At 40.8% G+C, this 20,717-nt stretch overlaps 3 protein-coding genes across 8 annotated transcripts; 1 reads left to right on the plus strand and 2 right to left on the minus strand.

Moving 5' to 3' along the window:
* Window positions 1-935: 935 nt before the first annotated feature.
* Window positions 936-4,923, minus strand: qng1 (Q-nucleotide N-glycosylase 1). Of its 3 annotated transcripts, none has more exons than XM_053503389.1 (6): window positions 4,702-4,923; window positions 3,382-3,481; window positions 2,942-3,285; window positions 2,591-2,847; window positions 2,177-2,372; window positions 936-1,210 (listed from the first exon to the last, which is right to left on the minus strand). In XM_053503389.1, the coding sequence occupies exons 1-6, from the start codon at window positions 4,901-4,903 to the stop codon at window positions 981-983; spliced, it is 1,329 nt and encodes a 442-aa protein (XP_053359364.1). In that variant the 5' UTR covers window positions 4,904-4,923; the 3' UTR covers window positions 936-980. The 3 variants fall into 3 exon arrangements, with proteins under 3 accessions (XP_053359364.1, XP_053359367.1, XP_053359365.1); XM_053503392.1 differs by having other exon boundaries at window positions 3,349-3,481; XM_053503390.1 differs by lacking the exon at window positions 3,382-3,481.
* A 1,410-nt stretch (window positions 4,924-6,333) lies between these two features.
* Window positions 6,334-14,019, minus strand: hnrnpk (heterogeneous nuclear ribonucleoprotein K). 3 transcript variants are annotated; one of them, XM_053504048.1, is made up of 16 exons: window positions 13,953-14,019; window positions 12,606-12,705; window positions 11,987-12,084; window positions 11,817-11,873; window positions 10,595-10,638; window positions 9,630-9,702; window positions 9,439-9,552; window positions 9,169-9,297; window positions 8,764-9,071; window positions 8,521-8,571; window positions 8,309-8,354; window positions 7,909-7,924; window positions 7,545-7,574; window positions 7,391-7,458; window positions 7,095-7,264; window positions 6,334-6,712 (listed from the first exon to the last, which is right to left on the minus strand). In XM_053504048.1, the coding sequence occupies exons 2-16, from the start codon at window positions 12,661-12,663 to the stop codon at window positions 6,682-6,684; spliced, it is 1,293 nt and encodes a 430-aa protein (XP_053360023.1). In that variant the 5' UTR covers window positions 12,664-12,705; window positions 13,953-14,019; the 3' UTR covers window positions 6,334-6,681. The 3 variants fall into 3 exon arrangements, with proteins under 3 accessions (XP_053360023.1, XP_053360024.1, XP_053360025.1); XM_053504049.1 differs by having other exon boundaries at window positions 13,931-13,969; XM_053504050.1 differs by lacking the exons at window positions 10,595-10,638; window positions 12,606-12,705; window positions 13,953-14,019 and having other exon boundaries at window positions 11,987-12,090.
* Window positions 14,020-14,150: 131 nt separating this feature from the next.
* Window positions 14,151-17,964, plus strand: rmi1 (RMI1, RecQ mediated genome instability 1, homolog (S. cerevisiae)). Of its 2 annotated transcripts, none has more exons than XM_053503439.1 (2): window positions 14,151-14,213; window positions 15,644-17,964. In XM_053503439.1, the coding sequence occupies exon 2, from the start codon at window positions 15,676-15,678 to the stop codon at window positions 17,587-17,589; it is 1,914 nt and encodes a 637-aa protein (XP_053359414.1). In that variant the 5' UTR covers window positions 14,151-14,213; window positions 15,644-15,675; the 3' UTR covers window positions 17,590-17,964. The 2 variants fall into 2 exon arrangements, with proteins under 2 accessions (XP_053359414.1, XP_053359413.1); XM_053503438.1 differs by having other exon boundaries at window positions 14,190-14,310.
* Window positions 17,965-20,717: the final 2,753 nt, after the last annotated feature.

The following is a 20,717-nucleotide window of genomic DNA, read 5'->3' on the forward strand; positions in this document are numbered from 1 at the left end:
AGATGCTGTCCATCAGGTTTTCTGGGCAAGTATACTGGAGTGGGTTGCCATTTCCTCCTCCAGAGCACCATCGACAAGCAATCGGGGAACACAATCAGCCTAACCTGCTAAATTTTGTATTGTAGGAGGAAACCCACCAAGAGGAGAACTTGCAAACTTCATGCATACAGACCCTGATACATGAATCGAACCCAGGACCTGGAGGTACAAGGCAACAGCACAAACCACTAAACCACTATGCCACCAAAGAGTTATAGAAACTCTTTAATTTAGAAATAGTTAAAGATCAAAATAAACTGATCAACTTTAATGTAATCAGTGATATTGTTTCAGGTTAAAGCCCACGTACTGTACATGACAGCCTTTCTTTCTGTACGGCAGAACTCTGTCTGACTTATTTATACAAAGAAATACAATTTTAAAAGGTTGAGTATCTCATGCCTTCTTTCGTCGTCAGCCCTGTTTGGTATTCGGAGTGTGAATCACAAATGAGAAATTGAAAAATTAGATGGTAAAAAGATGATGTTTTGTCTTAAAAGGACTCCGGCGCATTCAAATTCAAATATACCACTTCAGCGCTGTTATTTCAGCTGTAAAAATATTACGTAATCTCAGTAAAATGCTCCCAGTTTAGCCTTTCTAAATAATATCTGCAGGTGTTGGTTTACATTGAGCAAGTAGCTTATTTTAAAGTACAGTATAACTGATCATAACATCACTTTGACTCAACATTTTGATTTCATTAATGGCACAGGTTTAACTTCAGGAAAATACCCAAGTACTGCCAAACTTTAATTTAATTCTGTCTAGACAGTTTTGTGTGAAGCTGTGACAAAATCTGGCTGGACAGACATACATACATACATACAGACAGACAGACAGACAGAAAAATTTGGAGACTGCTTTCGGGTCTTCCAATGTATGAAACGTAAAGATATGACTGAAAAATTCTTTTATTTATATATAAGATTCTGTAGTGATCAATAATAAATACACCGTGTGTGGTGTATTGGAATGTGAGCCATCTCTTCATGGTGTTGTTTTGCATAAGGCCACAGATAAAAGTCGATGAGAGCCGAGTTAATGTCGCAGCTCTCGCCATCTCTCTCCCTCACAAGCCACCACAAGTGATTCTTGATTTTCTCCACGCACCAGATCGAACAGCCACGGATTTCCACTTCTCTCCTCTCACCTGAACGTAACAGTTCACCTTGAAATAGAAGACAGTCTATTGTTAGGCTACAATAACAGAAACTCTATGATACTATGGCATGGCAGCACGTAAACACGGATTAAAAAACACAGTAGTCTATACAGAATATCTAATTTGTTCCTCACTTCATACTGTAGTTGGTCTATAATCTATAGTTAATAAATGTAAGTTCAACTCTGAAAAAATATTTTGACAGTGATTCCGGTGATAATTTGTTGACTGTTGCTGTATTGTTATTTCTATGAGAAACCAGCAGTTGTCTTCTGCGCTGAGCTCACAGGCGGATGTTGCTAGACGTTACGATCAAAACCAAAAAAAGGAATGCCTGAGTCAAACTCACTGAATATTTTTTATGAGGGGTGTTCACGTCGAACCGGGGCTTTTACACTGTGCAGAATAACAAAACGCAGTTATAAAAGTTCAAAACTCCTATTATTTCTTATTACTGTATAATTCACTGCAACACTAATGCACTTATACCAGCATTTCACTAGTGTTTGGATACCATCAGGAGCCTGCTTCATGTCTGAAATGCTGGCCCCCCATGAACTCATGAAAAATGTGGAAATGGCTTGGAGCGAGGTCAGGACTGTATGGAGATGTAGCAATAACTCCCATCCGAGTTCCTGTATTGTGCAAGTGGTGTGGTGGGCAGTGTGCGGTAAACAATGGAAAGGGCAATCAAAGGAGTTCCTAAGAGGCCAGAATTTTAGATGTCCAATCATGGCTCCAGCATACTGAGAAAACTTTCTACCTGGATGGTGTCCAAGCACTAGTGAAACACTGGGATAAGTGCATTAGTGTAGCAGCGGATTCTATAAAGAAATAACGGGAGTTTTTGTAAAAACATAAGAGCATTAACACTATTAAGTGGCAAGCGGGGTGACATTTTAAGGTTTATTTTAAGGGTGTTGAGCACCCTCTTGAATGTTTGTCAGTATTTTTTTTTCTTTTAATCCTTACCCTTTCTCAGTGCCTCCATGAGCGTGTCTGAGTAGCGGAGTGCCCCCAGGTAGACGAGGGCCTGTGGCACTCTGTAGTCAGCAAACATGGTCAGGTAGTCCAGGTTGGGTATGTTCCCCTCACCTCTGGCCTCCATGATCCCCCAGAAATCAGCCACAAGGATCTGAGCCCTCTTATAGAAGGAAATCCTCTTGCCCTGGTTTATCAACATCACATTTATTTTAATGACAAATACATAAGTATTGCATAAACATAATCATCAACAGGGTGGTGTAATGCCATTTCAGGTGAGTTGCTGGCACGGGCACCAACCCAAAGTTTGTTTTCTTTTTCAATGACAGCAAAAAAAAATTCGGTTTAACGTCATTCCCTGTAATATTACTGATAAAAGACAATGCGGCTATTTCTGTGTACCTCATAGTCGGCTTCATCCCTGTAAGAGGGTATGTTATCCACGATGTACTGCATCATTTTCTCAGCATCGTTTTGCCCGTGACTAATGAAGCTCCTGAAAGATCCTCCATGCTGCATGAGCACACGGCCAGCCTCAGTAAGGGCCTGGTGACGCTCCTTCAGCATGGGCATGGGCGTGTCATTATCGGACCGAAGAACCCGCGCCAGATCTGCCTCGCTCATTTGGGAGAAGTACGCCGGGTCAGTGATAGGCACACCTATGAAGAGAAGAGACAAGAACAACCAAGTGAAGATAAGTAGGTGTTAAACTAGCAGATAGCACACATGGCTATTGAGGTTAGCACCATTTACCCTCGTCCATAGCCCGGGTGACAGCCGCGCAGAGAGACATGTAGCCACGATACGTGGTTCCTCTATGGTTGACTTCACACTGCTGGTCCTCTCTATCAGGCCAGAAGGAAAAGTTCATAGTGTCCGTCACGAACACCCAGTTAATGGCTTCATCCGTGTCCGGAGAGGGTGCGAGTGGGTTCATCATCTTCCAGCCCTGGGCTGTGAACACCTCACTGTCTTTCAGGGTGTAGAACATCTCCGCCACCTTCTTGACCCCTTCCTCGTCCACGAAGACGTCCCGGCTCCGTTCGGCCACATACTGGCCAGATTCCAGAGGCATCAGGGGCTGCTCCATTCTTTGCCTAGATGATCATTTAAGTTAGGAACTGTTAACGTGGTAATGGAGCTGGAGTTACTGCACTTACAGTATGTGAGGTGGTATCAATAAGTTTTAAGACTTTTTTTGTAACACGCCAGATGGCAGCACGCGCTTCAAGAGCAGAAGAACATCACTGGAAGATGACAAGAGATCAGGAAGACCTTCAACAAGCTCAGCCCCTGAAAACATAGAAACCATTCAGCAAATCGTCTGAAAACAAACCACAAAACTGCTGCCATTGTCGGTGCGTCATACATTCCAGGCAATGCTCATGTGTAATTTAAACATGCGCCATGTTACTGCCCTGAGACCAATCAAGTCTTCACCGTGGAAGAGCCCATCGTCTCCATAACCAGAAAAAGAAAGGCAGGTCCACAGCTCGACCAAGCGCATGCTCATTGTCTTTTTCAACATTGTGCATCAAGTATTCTTCCCCAGAGGCTAGACCATCAATAGCGAATTATACTGCCAGGTTTTAAGCCGTCTAAAGATGACGTACAGGCCTCTGAGTGGTGCAGTGGTAAAGTGCTCGCCCTATCATCCAGAGATCGCTGGTTCGGTTCCCTCGTGATGTTATATCCTCTCACAGCCGGAGATCTCAAGAGAGCTGATTGGCCGAGCTCTCTCAGAGGGGCGGGATGAGAAGTACTTAGTGCTCCCACATTAATCACGGCTCTACAGCCAATCAGGGGCGTCTGTGGGTTCACGCACGCGGAGGGAGCAGATAGCACTTTCCTCTGAGTGTGTTACTCCGCCCCTAACGGTGCATAAGTGAGAAGTTCGAAAAGATACGGTCAGCTGGTGTCATACGGTTTGGAGGAAACACGTGATAGTCTTCGCCCCCCCCTCCTGCTGAGTGGTAGTAGTAGCCTTAATGTGGGAGCCCCTAGTGGCGGGGAGGAATTGAACACGACTAAATTAGGGAGAACATCGGGGAAAAATCCCCAAAACAATTACGTATCTGTGTCGCACGAATCTTGAAACTTTTTGATCGTGCTTCATAGATAGATTAAACTGTCTCTGTGTGTGAATACATATCAATCAGTGTGTGAGATGTCCTGTAACGGATTGGTGCCCTATAACCCAGTGTTCCATATTTATTGGCACCCTGTCAAGGATAAAGAGGTTACCTAAAGAAACCTTTTAAACCATAACTACTTAAAGCATATTTGGAAGAAAATATTGGATGTTTTAAATATTTACACCATATAGTGAAGCCATATATAAGATGAGTTTATGATTTTAATAAAAATCAGTAGATTAGAGGTGTGTTTAAAACTTTACAATCAAGCCTGTGCTCTGTACTTACTAACAAAGACACATGTCCAAGTATAACACATTCATCTAACATTTATTTCAAACTATAAAAGATTATAAACCATTTTAAAAGCATACACACCAGAAGTAAAGTCAAACCCACAAACAACAGGTCCAAAAGGAAAACAAGAGACACTGCACACTTCCGGGTTAGACAGCATGAGAAAATAACAACACGTGTTTACGTTGGTAGAGACCGACCTATCTATTTGACTACTCCTGAATGAAATGTACAAGAAAATAAAAATCTCGTGCTTTAGTGTGCAGTTCTGGACGTTGCTCATGAGACCAAAGTACTTCCACTCAGTAATAAATATTTCTTCTTCTCCTTACTGAACAGCTGAACAGCGCCCTCTAGTGTAGTGGAGATTGATTTCCATCTGTCTTTCATCTTCATTTCAAAAAGCATTTTTCTCCAGGGCCTATCCCAAGAGACTTTTGGAATTTTTGGCCCCATCTATCACAGCCATAACATTATGATCTCGCCTTTTTGCCACCAAAACAGTAATGACCTGTGCACTCTGACAACTTTTCCTCAGTTTGATCTATGCTAGCTCTTCCATTAGACCAGACTACACAGGCCAACCTTCACGCTCTACAGATGACCCGGTCACCGGTTTTCTTGGCTTGGATCACTTCTGGTATGTCCTGATCACTGCAGCCTGGGACCATCCCATAAGTTTATCAAACGTTTTGAAGTTGCTTTGACCCAATTGTCACTTTCTCACAGTAGCTACAGTTTCAGTATCTCATTACAATGTCAGCTGGTAGTGGGTGGGATACGTTGATAAGTGACCTTTTGTCCTGAAGTTATGTTGGAATTGGGGGGGGGGGTGGACAAGTATAAGGTTTTTAACAGGAGAAATTTTGATGGCTAGAGGACTAGCCTGAGCAACAACGAAAAATTGGATCTAGGTACACTTTCAGAACACATACTTCTATAGCACATCACATATGGCGCACCAATAGTTGCCTACGCAAATTACAAAAGAAACTGATGTAACACTCATACCTGCAAACAGTAAATAGGGAGTCAATAGCCTTGAACAGAAAGCCCCGATAAGAGTAGTGCAACATTACATTTAAATCTGAATCAGACGCTCTGTGAAGTGTTTTGGCGAATAATTCTTGGCAAGAACTTAGGACAAGACACAATTTCATTAAAAAAAACTGGCATATCTTTTATTGTTGACAAATGAGTCTACAAATGTATTGGGGTGAGAAATCTCAGACAATTTGAGTAAGATAAAAAAAAAAAAAAAAAAAACAATTCACTGTTCTGACAAAAACAATCTAAAGTAGTACAACTTCACACCCACATTTCCCATTAAAAAAAAGAAAAGAAAAAGTGGGCCCCATTTCAGAGTGGCAGACCTATGAAATAAACTCCAGAGGTAGAGTAAATTTGATAAATACCAGGTTTTAAAAACCCAGCAATAAACTGGGGAGAGAAAACTGATACACAACTACAACATTTAGCTAATTTCTCCAAACTTCACAGCAGCCTGTGGAGGAGCCCCTGTAAAGCCCGGATCCATTACAGAATAGCAACACACTGACAGAACAGGTACAGGATTTCCGGTTCATATACCAATTTGTCTTTTTTTATATATAAATGACTGGATATTTACACACCATTTTCTCCACACAGCCACAAGAGAGATTTTCCTTCACCTTTGTAAAATAGACAGTAAACAAATATTAAAAATCTTTATTTAAAAAAAAAAAGAAAAAAAAAGGGGAAAAAAAAGTGTACATTCTGGGTTGATTTGGGATAGCTGGTTGAAGAGAAGCAACACAAACTGCAACAGCATAATGACTAGAATTCCTGTAAAGCATTTGCAAGCATTGTGCTTATAACGAAATAAAACCCAAAGCTTTAAAATATGAAACATTAACTCAATCATGGATAACAGGAGGACATTCCAGAAGCTGAAAGCTTGTTCAGAACCTTCCCTGGCAAAGAATTTAAGCTGCTGCAGAATAATGGTGACGGTGGGATGAGGGGTTTCACACGGAGAGTGGCGCTGGGGGTCCTGAGAGAGGGGAAAGCCTAGTTGGGTTAGTCATGGCGTCCCAGGATGTGAAGAGCGCTGCAGATGAGAGGAGAGCACAGTATTAGCATTAGTACTAACTAATACACTTTTATTCCGAAGTGCACCAGACAGCAGAGGCAACAGCTTTTGTGTTAAAAGCTGTTGGGATGGAAAGAACACACAGCTGGGCACAAAATTTACGAATGGGCGAGTTTGTGCAAACCTCCTACACACCTCCTGTCTTTTATGTAGCTGGTTTAAATATACATTGGCCAGGTGCCTAACTTTGTTAGGAGTTGCATATAGAAAAATGAAGATTTTTAGTACAAATTGTCAAAATGAAAATATTTATCTAAATTTACTAAAACACATTATTTATAAAAGGCATCTAGTTTTCTGCAAACTGCACCTATTTATAGCAGACACAAACACAACTTGCCTGTTCTGTAGCAGGTACTGTGCATTCTGAATCTGGTCCTGCGTACCAGCGATGGTGATGATGCGATCTTCAGAACCCTGCAATGGGTCATCGATTTTGATGGATGCTCCAGATTCACGGCGGATCTGCTTAATCCTTTGGCCTCCCTTTCCAATAATGGATCCAGCCAACTGGAAGCAACATATGAAGAATGACATTTGTGTATATACATGCACCTTATACAAGGATCTCAAGTAATGCAAAGGTCCATCTGTGCGCTTTTTTTTGTGTGTGTATATATATATAGAAAAACCTACATCTTTAGGAATGGTCACTTGCGTGGTGATGACAGGACCTCCCATGTCATTGTAGCTCCCCCTTCCACCTGAGAAAAGCACACAGAAGAGAGCCATTTAATACTAATAGTCAGACATATATAAATCTCACTCATTTAATTTAAGAAATGCTTACCAGAATGATAGTTATCCCAGGATGAGTTGTCTAATGTTAATTAAAAGAAAATAAAAAGATTAAAAGATACACGTAAACAAGTCAAAAGGACATGTATTAACTGCAAATGTTGAAAACAGATACTGGACTAAACAGCCCTTAACATTAGTTTTTCCATGTTGGAATGAACTTTGTGTTTTGTGTGTAACCATTGAACCCCATTTTCATTTTGTTAACGTATCAGATTTCTGCTGGTGCCAGTTCTTTTTTTTTTTTTTTTTTTGGTGCTTCAAGGCTTTATGCAAAGGAAATGGCCCTGAGGTGGCCACATCAGATACAATAAAATTTATAAATGCTACGTATTAAAAAAAAAAAAAACACCTACCATATCCGCCATCATTCTATAAAGAGAGAGAACAAAGAAAAAAAAAAAAAAAAGTGTAAGGGTCTTCAACACACAATTTTAGCCAACTAACAAATAAATGCCTTCTTTAGCAGCGTCATTCTTCTGTCTCTATGGTAACTAGCAAATCTGTTGCCAAGTAACAACTTGGGAGCTGCATTTTGTCCCAATCCAACCATCTGTCCAATAAACACTACAAGAACACATTTGCTATGAAAACCATTCTTTAACTCTGGTGTAAGGGCATTATGACACTTGCACATGTTTAGGCAAAACCCAAATGTTTTTGATTGCTAGTATCTCATTATATACTTAAACATTTTCTAGATTTTTTGTGCATTATAGGCAGAGGAAAAATGGTTCAGAATGGTTTTGCTCTCACCATATTGCCGCCATAGCGATCCCCAGGTCTTCCTCTCCGGTCTCCACTAATTGTAAAACAGAAAAATTATTTAAGGACATAAAAGTGCATGTTTAAATAGTATGCATTAGCATTTATGTGTATGTGGTGCTGGAGGCATAAAGTTTAAGTCTGAAGCTCTTCCCAAGCCAACACTGCATCGAAAGCCAAACTACACTGCAGCAGAGACTTACTGCCGTCTGTCGTCCGAGTGACTGCGGTGGGAGCTGTAGTACTGGTCATCCCTGCCAACACACATATTGCAGCAAGAGACAATCAGCAAACACATGACTAAACACTCAAATTTTTGAAATACCCAAAATCTCTTTTGTGTTGGCGGAGCTGTGTGATCCTGAAACGAGTGCTTCATGTAGAAAAGACAGCAGTGCTAAACTAAATATAGCATCAAAACGGTGTAAACAGCGTGCCTGGCTCACCCTCGGCGGTGATGGGGGGGACCCATTGGCATGTTGCGTGGGGGTCGGGCCCCTCCTCTGCCACCTCTATGAGGCGGAGGAGGGCCTCGACGTGGACTCATGTCATCATAGTCGCGCCCTCTTGGGGGCATGTGGTGAGACCGGGGGCCAGAGCGAGGTGGCATCCGATCAAAGCCACGGTCCCGAGAGGGAAACCCTCCCATGGGCCGGCGTCCGCGTTCTTCATACATCACGGTGTAGCCACCGTAGTCATAAGTTTCATCATAAAAGTTTGGATCGTATGGCTGTGCCCGGCCTTTAATGGGTGCCTTTAAAGAAGCGAATAAACACTGAAATTAATAACTTCACAAAACAGGAATTTCCAATTAGATGATGTGACTGAATGCACAACCTCAGCAATTTTACCTCAGCAATCAGCTCCAGCATGGTCTTAATACACTCCACAACCCTGTCTGCTTTACCACCAACAAGCACCACGCGGTCTGTGGACTGAGGGCAGCACTCCTGGAACAGCTTGATGGTAGTTTGGGTGCTCTGGTATAACAAAATAATATGCATGGAACTTCACAGTGCAACATAGGTGATGCAAAGACACGAATAAAAAAATACTTTTAAAGTAACCTTTTCTCCAGTTCTTTAAGGAAATTTCAAATTGTGTAAGACTGAGACCCTCACCTCACGGAGCTCTTTAATTTTGGCTCCCTTTACCCCAATGATGCTGCCCGCTAAACTCTGATGGATCAGCAGCCGCAACTCGCAATCAAAGTCCACCCCTTTATGATGCTGATACTGCACCAGAAGAAGGTGGTCAATTCAACATTCAGATGGCACTCATCCAAATAAGCATCTAAGAAAGGTAACCTTACCTCCTCTAGTGTAGGGATGATCTTTAGCAGGATTTCAGCTACAGTAGGGATATCCGCATTGATGCTCAGGATCCTTTGAGGTGTGCAATTTTGTTTCATCACACAGGAAAACATGAGGGTGAGAATAACTATTAGACATGTGGTGAGCACCTGAGGGTCATTGCACTTAATGCGCCCGCTGTGCTGTGTATTAATGATATTGTCATGCACTCCCTCATGCACAGAAAAGGAGTGATGAGTCACAGAGAAAGAAGCGAAAAAGAAAAAGTACGGTGAGGCTCCTTCCGCTCCCTGAAAAAGCAGGGTGGAGGAGAAGATGTGCGCACTGTATAATAAAGGAGCACTTCAAAGCTTTAGCACATTAACAGGAAACAGAGTAGAACAGGAAAAACAGAAGAATCTAATGCAAGGGTAATGAGTGAATAAAGCAAGAAGTCCTTTAGTTTTACAAGAATGAAAGACAGCATTTAAAATAAAAAGAGGAAATGATGAGGGGATGCATGGCATGGATCACAGGCAATTTTTAGGCGTTCCAAATAAGCCAAACACATCACAATACAAAGAGGAAAGAAGTAATTAAGGTACTTTGTACTGCTCCATCACCCTTATATCATAAATCTCATTGTTGCATTAGGAATAAATTAACTTGCTATAAATTATGCTCTGCAAATATTACTCAAAATCTAATTCTAAATCTAATTTAATTCAATTTCAATTTTTTTGATTAAGGACGGAAAGAAAGGGGTCAGAGTCATTAAACGACTGAGATGACAGTACAGGCACTTTGCATAACATTACGGCACTTAAGATTGACAGTCATGACATCACTGTAACCATATTTATGAGAGGAGGTTTATGGCAATAGGGAGTTATCTGGTACATGAAGGACATCATTAACAGTACTGATATAGTCAGGAACAGTGTGGATAGTATTTGGAGGTTGGAGTATCTTGAGTGGCACGTACCGCTCGGGCCCACTGCTGTCTGGGACTGACACAGTGGCATTGTACTGCAGGGGCGGGGCCAAGCACCCAGAGCAATCATGTAAGGCGCCCAAAAGGGATGGGCGCGATAATGGGCAGGGCCAACCAGGGAGTCAGGAGGTCAGGCAGCAACGCAGGTGGGCGGGACATGTCGATCCAGAATATTGGAATTGGCCAAAAAATAAACAACAAATACAAAAACAAGGAAAAAGGGGGAGAGGGAGTGGGAGAGGAGTACAATTTTTAATTGTGAAAAAATGTCAGTGTGAGTTCATATTTTGATATTGCTGGAGGAAAATGGAGGACAGGACAAGAAGAGAGCAATGAATATGTATTCGGCCTGGATAAATTATTTTCAGTAATAAGCTTGCTGTAATTAAAAGAGTACATTTTCAATAAAAACAATTAATAAACAAAGTATAACATTCTAAGAATTTTCCCCAGTAGTCCAAAAATTTAAATTCTAATAAACATATTTACAATCATGGACCAGGGAAATAAAGATAAAATTATTTATTAATAATACTTGTACAAAATTATTGTTTTCTTCTCTTTTAAAAACATTAAGCCAGCTTTACAGTGTACGACATTGAGCCTGATTTTGATCTTAGATACATTATAAAAGAGAAGCTACGAACACTGACGAGACATTTCAGAGTTTTTGCCATCGGCACTACAAAGTTTAATCATGACAGGAAAAAACAGAGGCAGAGTTGACATAAATTAACAGAAGTTAGATAGTTAGCTAATTGAAACAAATGCTGGTCAAAAAGTAACTAATGTGAAATCATTTTTAGTTTTTTTTACATGAACAGGATAGCACAAAGTCTGATGGAAAATTTTATGACCATCATCTAAGCTATAAACAACAGCTGCTAGAATCACACAGTGTAAAACTGGCTTTAAGAATCCTCAAGCCTAATCGCAACCCACCCCTTTTGTAGTATGCGTGATTACCACGGACACAAATAAACCAACTTTATTGACGTTAATTGCCAAGATGTCATGTGTCAAAAGGTTTTCTGTTCATTACTGAAACAAAACAAGAGTCTGTGGTGATCTACAAATCTACAAGTGGTGGCTAGAGATTAGGTCAGAAAAGTCACAAACATTGAACAAAAAGTGTGTGTTCTGCCTACCACATTTCTACGTACGCGTGATTATGAACATGCAGGACACAAAGACGGAAAAGTCGTTTACTCACATCACTGCGCAGAGCTTTAATATTCTTGCCCCCTTTTCCAATCACAGCTCCAGCATTCTGCAATTGATCATGAGAGGCGGACAATTAGCTAAAAGCACTGGTGTTGTAAAAAATATTCATAAAAGTAAAGTGACATCTTTACCGTGCCGTATTCCCGTGTATGTACTTACTTTGCTCTGTAACAACACGCGCAGTTCCACCATGTCATCTGATTTCCTTGAACGCTTGTACGTAGGTTCATCATCAGCGTCCTCTGCGGGGCGCTTGCCTGCAATACACAAATATAAACTTTAGCAATTAATGAATGTTAGGTTTAATCTTTTACCTTTTCTTTTTTGGAGTAGGGGAGTTCCCCACAATTTACCCCCGTCCAATTCCTGCCCATCATCCACCAATCCTTTATCACATGAAAGCTACCAACCTGGTTGGTTCCTGTGCATCCTCCAAAGCACACAAAACCACCCAAACTCATCTTTCCAAACTGCTGTTCATACTTTAAGAAAAGGCCCAAGCCACCCCCTTCCAGAACATGACCTCACAGCCTCACAGTTTTGCTCTCTTGGTCTCAAGCATGAATAAAACTAATTACCATTAAATTATCATCATTTTTTTTTTTACAATTCACCCATGTCTGCATGATTGTGTTGCATTTCAGTCGTGGTTCACGTTATACCACTTCTGACCATCTGGTCTTAACGTTATGCAACCCCCTCTTAAATAAGCCAGACTAGAATTATTATTTTTTAACGAAACCCAACAAAAACGTTATGGTCTGCTAAACGATTGTACCATTGCTGTCTGGGCTGTTGAAAGTCTCCTCTTCTTGCTGCTCGTTTTCTGTGTCCATTATTTAATTGCACTACAAAGATCCTTGCCGCAAGTAGTAAACCTGAGGAGGGGGAGAGGGAGGGGGAGAGGGGGGCAGAGAGAGAGAGAGAGAGTGAGAGTGAGAGAGATCCTTTAAAGCCCGTTCTGGCGCACTAAGTTTTATGGTTACAGTACAGGGAAATGCATGAAAAGTATACATTTAAATCTGCCTAAACTAGAAATATGATCTTGGGTTTACACTTTGCATCCCAAAAACAACCACGTTTCCTAAATATATTACACCAATGGATTAAATGTTACATGAAATTTAAGATTACTTTTGGGCTTTTGCGCTACACATTTAAATTATCTGCATTAGGATTTTTTATTTTAGTAGTAGAAGCAGATTTGGCTCTTGGTCTGAGAAAGAAAGATAAAAACAATCTTGCACTCCCTGTTCAGGTAAGCAGTCATACAACAGTTATTCTCGCTTTTCTTGTAAAGCGACATAACATAGCAACGAGCCCGACACAACAGAAACTAGCCGAGTGTTTAACAAGGAAGTAGCGCGTTTGAGAGTTTGGGTTAAAAACGTTCGGTAACATGATTATACTCAAGTAAATGAAGACATTTAATAAATTGTAAATATACTTGATGTATGTGTGTGCCTTCGTCTCAAGAGATTAAGAGAAAGACGCCGAAGTCGGCTAATCTCAGTCGCCAGCAACAGGGAAGCGCATTCATACTAACTCGCGTTATAAGAACAAACCAAACAGTAAAAAATGCTGCCTAAAAATTTACTTTTACTTTTTTGCTTTAATTCATCAGGCTGTTAAACCGGAATAAACCTCTAACGTAATAAAACTATCCAGTGTCAGCCAACTAGCTAGCGCTAGCCAATTAACAATAGATAAGGCGAGCGAGCTAGCTAGCTAAAAAGCTAACTTCCTCCTGTTACGAAAGCAGTCGAATCCACTTGTTATCGAGTCAACGAGTTCAGACCTCGCCGAGTTTGTGGCTGTCTTTATATATAAACTATTAACTTATATGCGCATTTACATTAAACGCAACATATATTACCTGATTTAAAAAGGTCGATAATATGCTAGCTAATGTAATAACGCAACAAGCGCGCGAGCTAGTTAGCTAGGCAAAAACGACGACACACAACCAACCTTAACGATTTCTTATTCGAAGTAAACGTCACTTTAAACGCGTAAAACTAGAAGAAACGTTAAAAAAAATCAACACTTTGTTCAATATCTAACCAGAAACGTATGGGTTTTTTTTTAGGTGTTTTTACTCACACCAGGAAATACAGCAACCAACCTTAAACCTTAGCCTCTAGAGTCTTCCTCCCCAATAACACCACACACAAACCCACCTGGGGGGAAAAAAAACCCGCCGTGGTGTCGACAAATAAAAACGCAGCCCTCCAAATGAGCCGCGTTCTGATAGGTCCAAATTGAGTTATAGCCGATGAACAAAAATGCTCATTGGATAAAAAGCTGTCAATCTTAAAAATCCCGCCCGTTTATTTTTTTTCAGCAAGGTTGTTAGACCGGAGCCGCACCGACTCTAGAGAGAAATGTGAGTGTAGTAGTTTAGATAATATTAAGTTGACAAAAGGACCCTTTTTTTTAACTGCCTGCTGAAATTTATCTAGTTGTGCCTTTTTTTTTTTAATGTAAGTATACCCATATCTCCTTTTTGAAATTGTATTTTAAAGTTAGTTAGCTGGTTGTCTAATGCAGGATGAAGGATGAACTGTTGTAAATGCTTCATGGCATCCTGATAACCTCATGTTTGTTTGTTTTTAAACTTAAGAAGTCTGTTTTTTTACGCCTTTTGAAATGAATTTCTGTTTTGGATGTGAATTTGTTAGGTCTGAAATGAGAGGGCAATCTGAGAGGGCATGTTTATATGCATATAATGTGAATATGGGCAGAGTGGGTGAAATGAAATTCAACAATCTTTAATTGCCTCAAGGTTACTTTAAAGAATATTTGTTCCTGCAAACCCAGTCCTGATTTCCTTTTAATCACAGGTCTCTCGTTAGAGGATCTTGAGCAAATTTTTTTACTAGGGATGGGAATCACGAGTCACCTTTCGATACGATATAATCACAACACCTAGGTGCAAGTTAAGTTAAAATTGCGATTGTATAAGTGTCACGCTCTTATAAAATTTTCTTATTCTATTCTAAATTGTCCTCTGATTTTATAACAGATTTAAATGCTCAATGATTAACTAAATTAAGCCCTTTTTTTGTTAAACAGTCACTTAATAAACAATACAAAATAAGTAAAATTGTAAGAATTTAGCATTTACCTGACCAGCACTTTCTGTATCTCTGTCATCTGCCATGGGAGATCTTTAATTCTGAACAAACTTCACTCCTACCACACGGGATGAAAATGTGTGAATAGTTCAGAGTGTACCATCTGTTAGATTATAAAGAATCTGTGACGTTTTACCTCCTTAAATGGTGTCAAAACTCACCTTGACACTGAGCGCGCGGGTTGAGTGTGCGGGTCTTCAAGCACACAAGATTTTTGACTGATTTGCACTCGCGTTGTTTTGAGACTGGTGTAAGCATGTGTAGTGAGTGGTTTAAGACTTATTCGATCACAGAGTTTGTAGAAAAAGGTTCACAATTTTTGATAATGTAACATGCTAAAAATCAATTTCTGTCGCTTCTCTGGCCAATCAAACTGTAAACCAGTAAATTCTGGTCACTGCCCGATCGACTGTGGCATCTCTATTAAAGATGTAAAAATATTTTTAAAAAATGTGTTATATTATGTAAAATATTTATTATATTATTTACAAAATTTATTATTATACATGAATCGCCATCCAAAAGAATCGCGATTCCTACCCGAACTGATTTCCCGCCATCTCTAATTTTTTACGTTTATATTATTATTTTAATATTTTAATGACATCATCTTATATAGTGTAAGTAATCATTTAAAGTACCTACTACAACCCAATTTATTTATTTTCTGTTTGTCTAGAGTGGAGAGCTACATCAGTGAACAGGAAAAAAATGCCAGTGGCACGTGCCCAGGCCACCCAGACCTGGCTGCGCTCCACATGGCACATCCGGGTGCCCCAGCCGTGGCTGGATGCCTGTGTTGAATGGGTAACGCAGGAGGCAGGTGGTGTGGCCTTGCCTCAAGACCAGCTCAATCAACAAGTCTTGGACCAGTGGCTTCTTACAGACCTGAGTGACCTAGCTCATTCCATACTGCCTCCTGATGTTTCTGAGGCAGAGAAGATGGAACTGAATGGCTGCTACTGCCTCCAGATGGACTCAATCCTAGATGTTAGCCAGCCAGCTTATTCTCAGCTTCAGCGTCTTCGTGGCTCAGATTGCTCCAACGAAGAAGTCACGGCCGTGACACAAGCCACTCAAAAACCATGGGAGGCAAAGCCAACTCGAATGCTTATGCTGCAGCTAACCGATGGTGTTCAGAACCTGGAAGGAATAGAGTACCGACCTATTCCAGCTCTCAATGCTGGCCTGCCCCCAGGAACCAAGCTTCAGGTTTTAGGAAGGGTGCATGTCCGCCTGGGGGTGCTGCTGCTCAAACCGGAGAATGTAAGGGTTCTTGGTGGAGAAGTAGAGGCACTGATGGAGGAGCATTCTCAGAGCAGAGTGATCTGCAGGACCTTAGGGTTGCCTGTGGAAAACCATGAGCAAGAAGCAGAAGATCAAGATGTCCAGGAAGGAGCAAGAATCAGACAAACTGCGGATAGCGGATATGAGAGCGTTCCAGGCAGCATGAACTCGGAAATGATTAGCAGAAACGAGTCTCGTCAGTTAGAGAGCTCTAGATTAAGCATCCTTGAAACGACGCCCATTTCTAGATCGATTGAGCCAGATGCAGCTGAGATTCCAGATGAGGAATTTGATGACATTCCAGATGATTTCATGGATTACCCGGAAGACCTGGACAACATTCCAGAAAACTCTGACCATGAGGAAGACAACTGGGAAAACATTCCAGATGACTTCAGTATTGGTCCAGAGGAATTTGATGACATTCCAATGGAGGAACTGGATAACATAATGTCACCTACCGATACTGAAATATTACCCAGCAGGGGACCTGTACAAAATCAAGGAACACACGAACGTGTATCGAGTACGGGCAACATACGAAGAGATAGTCAAGTCAGCCAACTCTCCAAAACCCCCCTTAGTGATGCAAATGCAAGTGAAGTTATTGAAGTTGATTCAGATGATAATTTGTCACCTTCTCCAGAACCAAAGCTTGCCAGATATGAATCGAGACCGCAGGTTCCTGAAACCAACCACAGCGAAAAGGCTGGTACAGCAATCCTCAACCAACCCCGAGCATCAAACAACCTAAGTTCATCATTCATGTCTCCCCTAAATGAAACAAATCTATCTGACGTTATTGACCTTGATCCAGAGGACAATTCCTCCTCCTCCCCAGGAGCAATGATGGACAGAAATGAGCCCAAATCTCTGGTTTCTACACACAACTGCAGCAAAAAAGCTGACACATCAATCCTTAACTACCTATGTGTTTTGAGGGCTGGCGTTTGGCCACCCCTTAGCACTCAAGTAGTGCGTCTTCACGCCTTTTTAGTCACTCTACTGGGAAGCCTGCGCAGCAGTGGAGGGGAGTGGAAAGTCAAGGCCACTATATCGGACGGGACTGGCTACCTGGATGTCGATCTGTCCGACAGTTTGCTGGCAAAGCTGATTGGCTTCCCAGCAGCGGAGTTGAAAGTTCTAAGGAAGGACCCAGCTAAGCGTTGCATGGTGGACACCGGGTTACAAAACTGTCAAAAGGAACTGGTGGATATGTGTTGTGTTATGAGTGTACAGGTAGATCTGAATGGAACGGGTACGGTGCTGAGGGCTGAGCCATTAACGGACAAAGAGTGTTATGAAATACAGAAGCGGGTAACAGACAGGCGGCGCTAGAACATGCTGCTGCTGTTTTGTATTTTTGTCTGTCCTCCTAAAAATGTTGTTGGTTTATTGAAAGAAAGCAGGTAGGTATCAGTTAGTTTTGTGGGCTTAAACAATGGTAACTGAATGATTAATTGAGGAGCATTAAAATGTGGTCATAAGATTTCTATTAATATTGTTTTTGTTGTTGTTATTATCTAAATGTCTTCCGAAACAACACCACAATCATTCAGGTTTTTCAGAACTCTGAAGGGTTAACACTTCACTGACATTCCTCAAAATTCTGAAATGTTTTCTTGTCTTTAGCAACAGTTTTTGTTTGCTTTTTACTGTTTCTTTTTAAATTCATTATAATTGCAAGAATAAAGGGATAAACCTTATCATCAATTCTGCCATATAAGTGACTAGATTTATTCATTCATCTGGTATATTGCTTATCCTGTACATGATCATGAGGACCTGGAGCCTATCCCTATCCACTAAGAATGGCGAGAACATCCAAATTCCACAAACACAGACCCAAGGCGGGAATCGAACACTTGACCCTGGAGGTGTGAGACCACACTGCTGACCACACTATGCCACCATGCCCCCTATAGGGGCTAAATATTAGATTTTATTATTATTTTTTTTATTTCTTGTTTTGTTTTTTCATTTTGGACCAATATATTCACTACTGTCTCATTTTACGTCAGCTGCACCAAGCTTGAATTATACATGGACTCTGAGTAAATTTTTAAGCATCTGGTTTCTAGAAGCTACGCACAACCATACAATATTCTGCAGTGTGGGTCCATCCTTACTTTTTATCTTTTACTCTTTCTTTCTTTCTTTATTTATTTTATTTCTGTCTTTTTTATTTACAGTAATTCGGTTTGGGGTCATATATTAGTAAAAGTTGCTATAAACAACTTTTGGTGTGTAATGTTTTACCTGTTTTAATTTGTGTTAAACTCAATCCAATCGATCTTTCCCTGCACCAAAAGATAGGTCCTTACTACTCATCTCACTCCATTTATTCCATTCTATACCAACTTCATTCTACTCTTTTATTGCATCCCATTTCATCTCGCTCCCTCTCATTTCCTTCCATTCTATGTCATTACATTTCACTAAATCTCCTTTATTTTTCTACTCCATCCAATTTTATCCCACTGCAATTTATTCTGTCCCACTCAATCTCACTTCATCCCATTCTATCCCACTCTATCTAATTCTATCCCACTTCATCTAATTTTATTTTCCTTCAACCCATTCCATCTAACTTCGTCTCACTGCATCTTATTCTGTCCCACTAAATAATATTCCATCTATTTTCATCCCACTCCATCTTCATTCTATACTATGTCTTTCCACTCCATCCCATTCTATCCATTTCTGTCCTACTGAATCTTACTCTGTCTCACTTGATCTCACTCCATCTCATTCTATTTCACTCCATTCTACTCCACCCCCCTACATCTTGTTACATTCCCATTGTATCCCACTTCATATTATTTTATTTTACTCCAACTCATTCCATCTAACTTTATCCCACTTCATCTTATTCTGTCCCACTCAATCGTGTTCCATCCTATTTCATTACATCCCATACCATTCCATATCATTTTCTTTCCACTCATTCTCATTCCAGCCTATATCGCCCACTTTATCCCGTTTCGTCCATTTCCTACTCTTATGATTCTATTCCATCCCACTACATTTCATTCCATTCCCATTGTATCCCACTTCATCTCATTTTACTTCAACCCACTGCATCTAACTTTATCTCACTGCATTTTATTTTGTCCCACGCCATCTCTTTCCATTTCCTTTCATTTGATTTAGTACTTTGCATAAAATACTTAATACTTTGTATTTAACATAGCAGCCTAATTACTTATACATCCATCCATTTGGGAACCTCTTCAGTTCAACTAGGCGCCATTGAGGACAATGGTGACCATTGTATTTATTCCCAAATTGGAAATGCCAAGCACAGGAAGAACATGCAAACTCCGTACACAGGGATCCTACATGGGAATCGAACCCAGGACCTGGAGGTGCAAGGTGACAGTGCTAATCACTAAGCCACTGTGCCGTCCAAATGACTTCTTTCAGATGATTTCTCCAGATAAGCTAATAAAACTTGTGTTACTGCAAGTTGAAATCTTTGTATGTAGAATTAGGACTAAACACTCTCCAAAAACGTTATTTCAGCTAACGACAGTTATTTAATAATGACAGGTTAATAAATGTTTCCAGATTTGTGTACACCGCTGTAGTGGGAACCAGTAGGTGGTAGCAGAGGAGCATACTCCACTCTGTCATTCTTCAACGGCGTAAGCTGAAGCACTTTTCACTTAGTGTAATTGCCAATTGCACTACTGCACTGTGAGCACTATTACTGCTAGGCCACACAGAGCTCGATCTCTACAATAAGAATATTAAGATGTACCATTTCTTGTCGCTGGAGTCGTCCATCGAGAGGTTAAGAGTGTGTCTTAATCTTTTGCATAGAAAGGTGTGTAAGTGTATCTTTAACCACATAGATTTACACTGAGAGGTGTTTATAATCCAATACCAAACTTATACTATTTATATTTATATACGTTCTATATTTCCAGATAAAGTATATGTATTAAAGGTATTTAAAAAAAACAGACATGCAAATATGAAGTACCTTTTTTGGGGGGGGGGGGGGGGGGGGGGGGGCTCTCTGGTGTGACGTGAGCCATGACGCACAAGGTTTTGCAGGTATGGGGGGGGGGGGATCTAGCTTACCATGTTTCAGAGCTACAAATATATTTTTTTGTTATTAGTATACAGTATGTGGAGTATAGAGAGAGAGAGAGAGACCATTAAGTCATCATAAGAATGACACGTCACACTGTATCCGCTAAAAATGGAAAGGCTGTGTTTAGACAGTAGCTACCACCCCTTGAGAAGCACCTGTTTTCATAACAGTCCTCCTACACCCCCCCCCATACCTGCAAAACCTTGTGCGTCATGGCTCACGTCACACCAGAGAGCCTAAAGCGACTAAGAGTTACGGCACATCCACAGGTTGCCAGATCTGCTTCCAGTCCGCGCTCTCTGTGTAAATCTCAGCAGCTTCGTCAGATGATTCACCCCAAAGCTGGAAACCTGACCAACATATT

The sequence above is a fragment of the Clarias gariepinus genome, chromosome 9, assembly GCF_024256425.1.
Source record: "Clarias gariepinus isolate MV-2021 ecotype Netherlands chromosome 9, CGAR_prim_01v2, whole genome shotgun sequence".
Classification (NCBI taxonomy): domain Eukaryota; kingdom Metazoa; phylum Chordata; class Actinopteri; order Siluriformes; family Clariidae; genus Clarias; species Clarias gariepinus.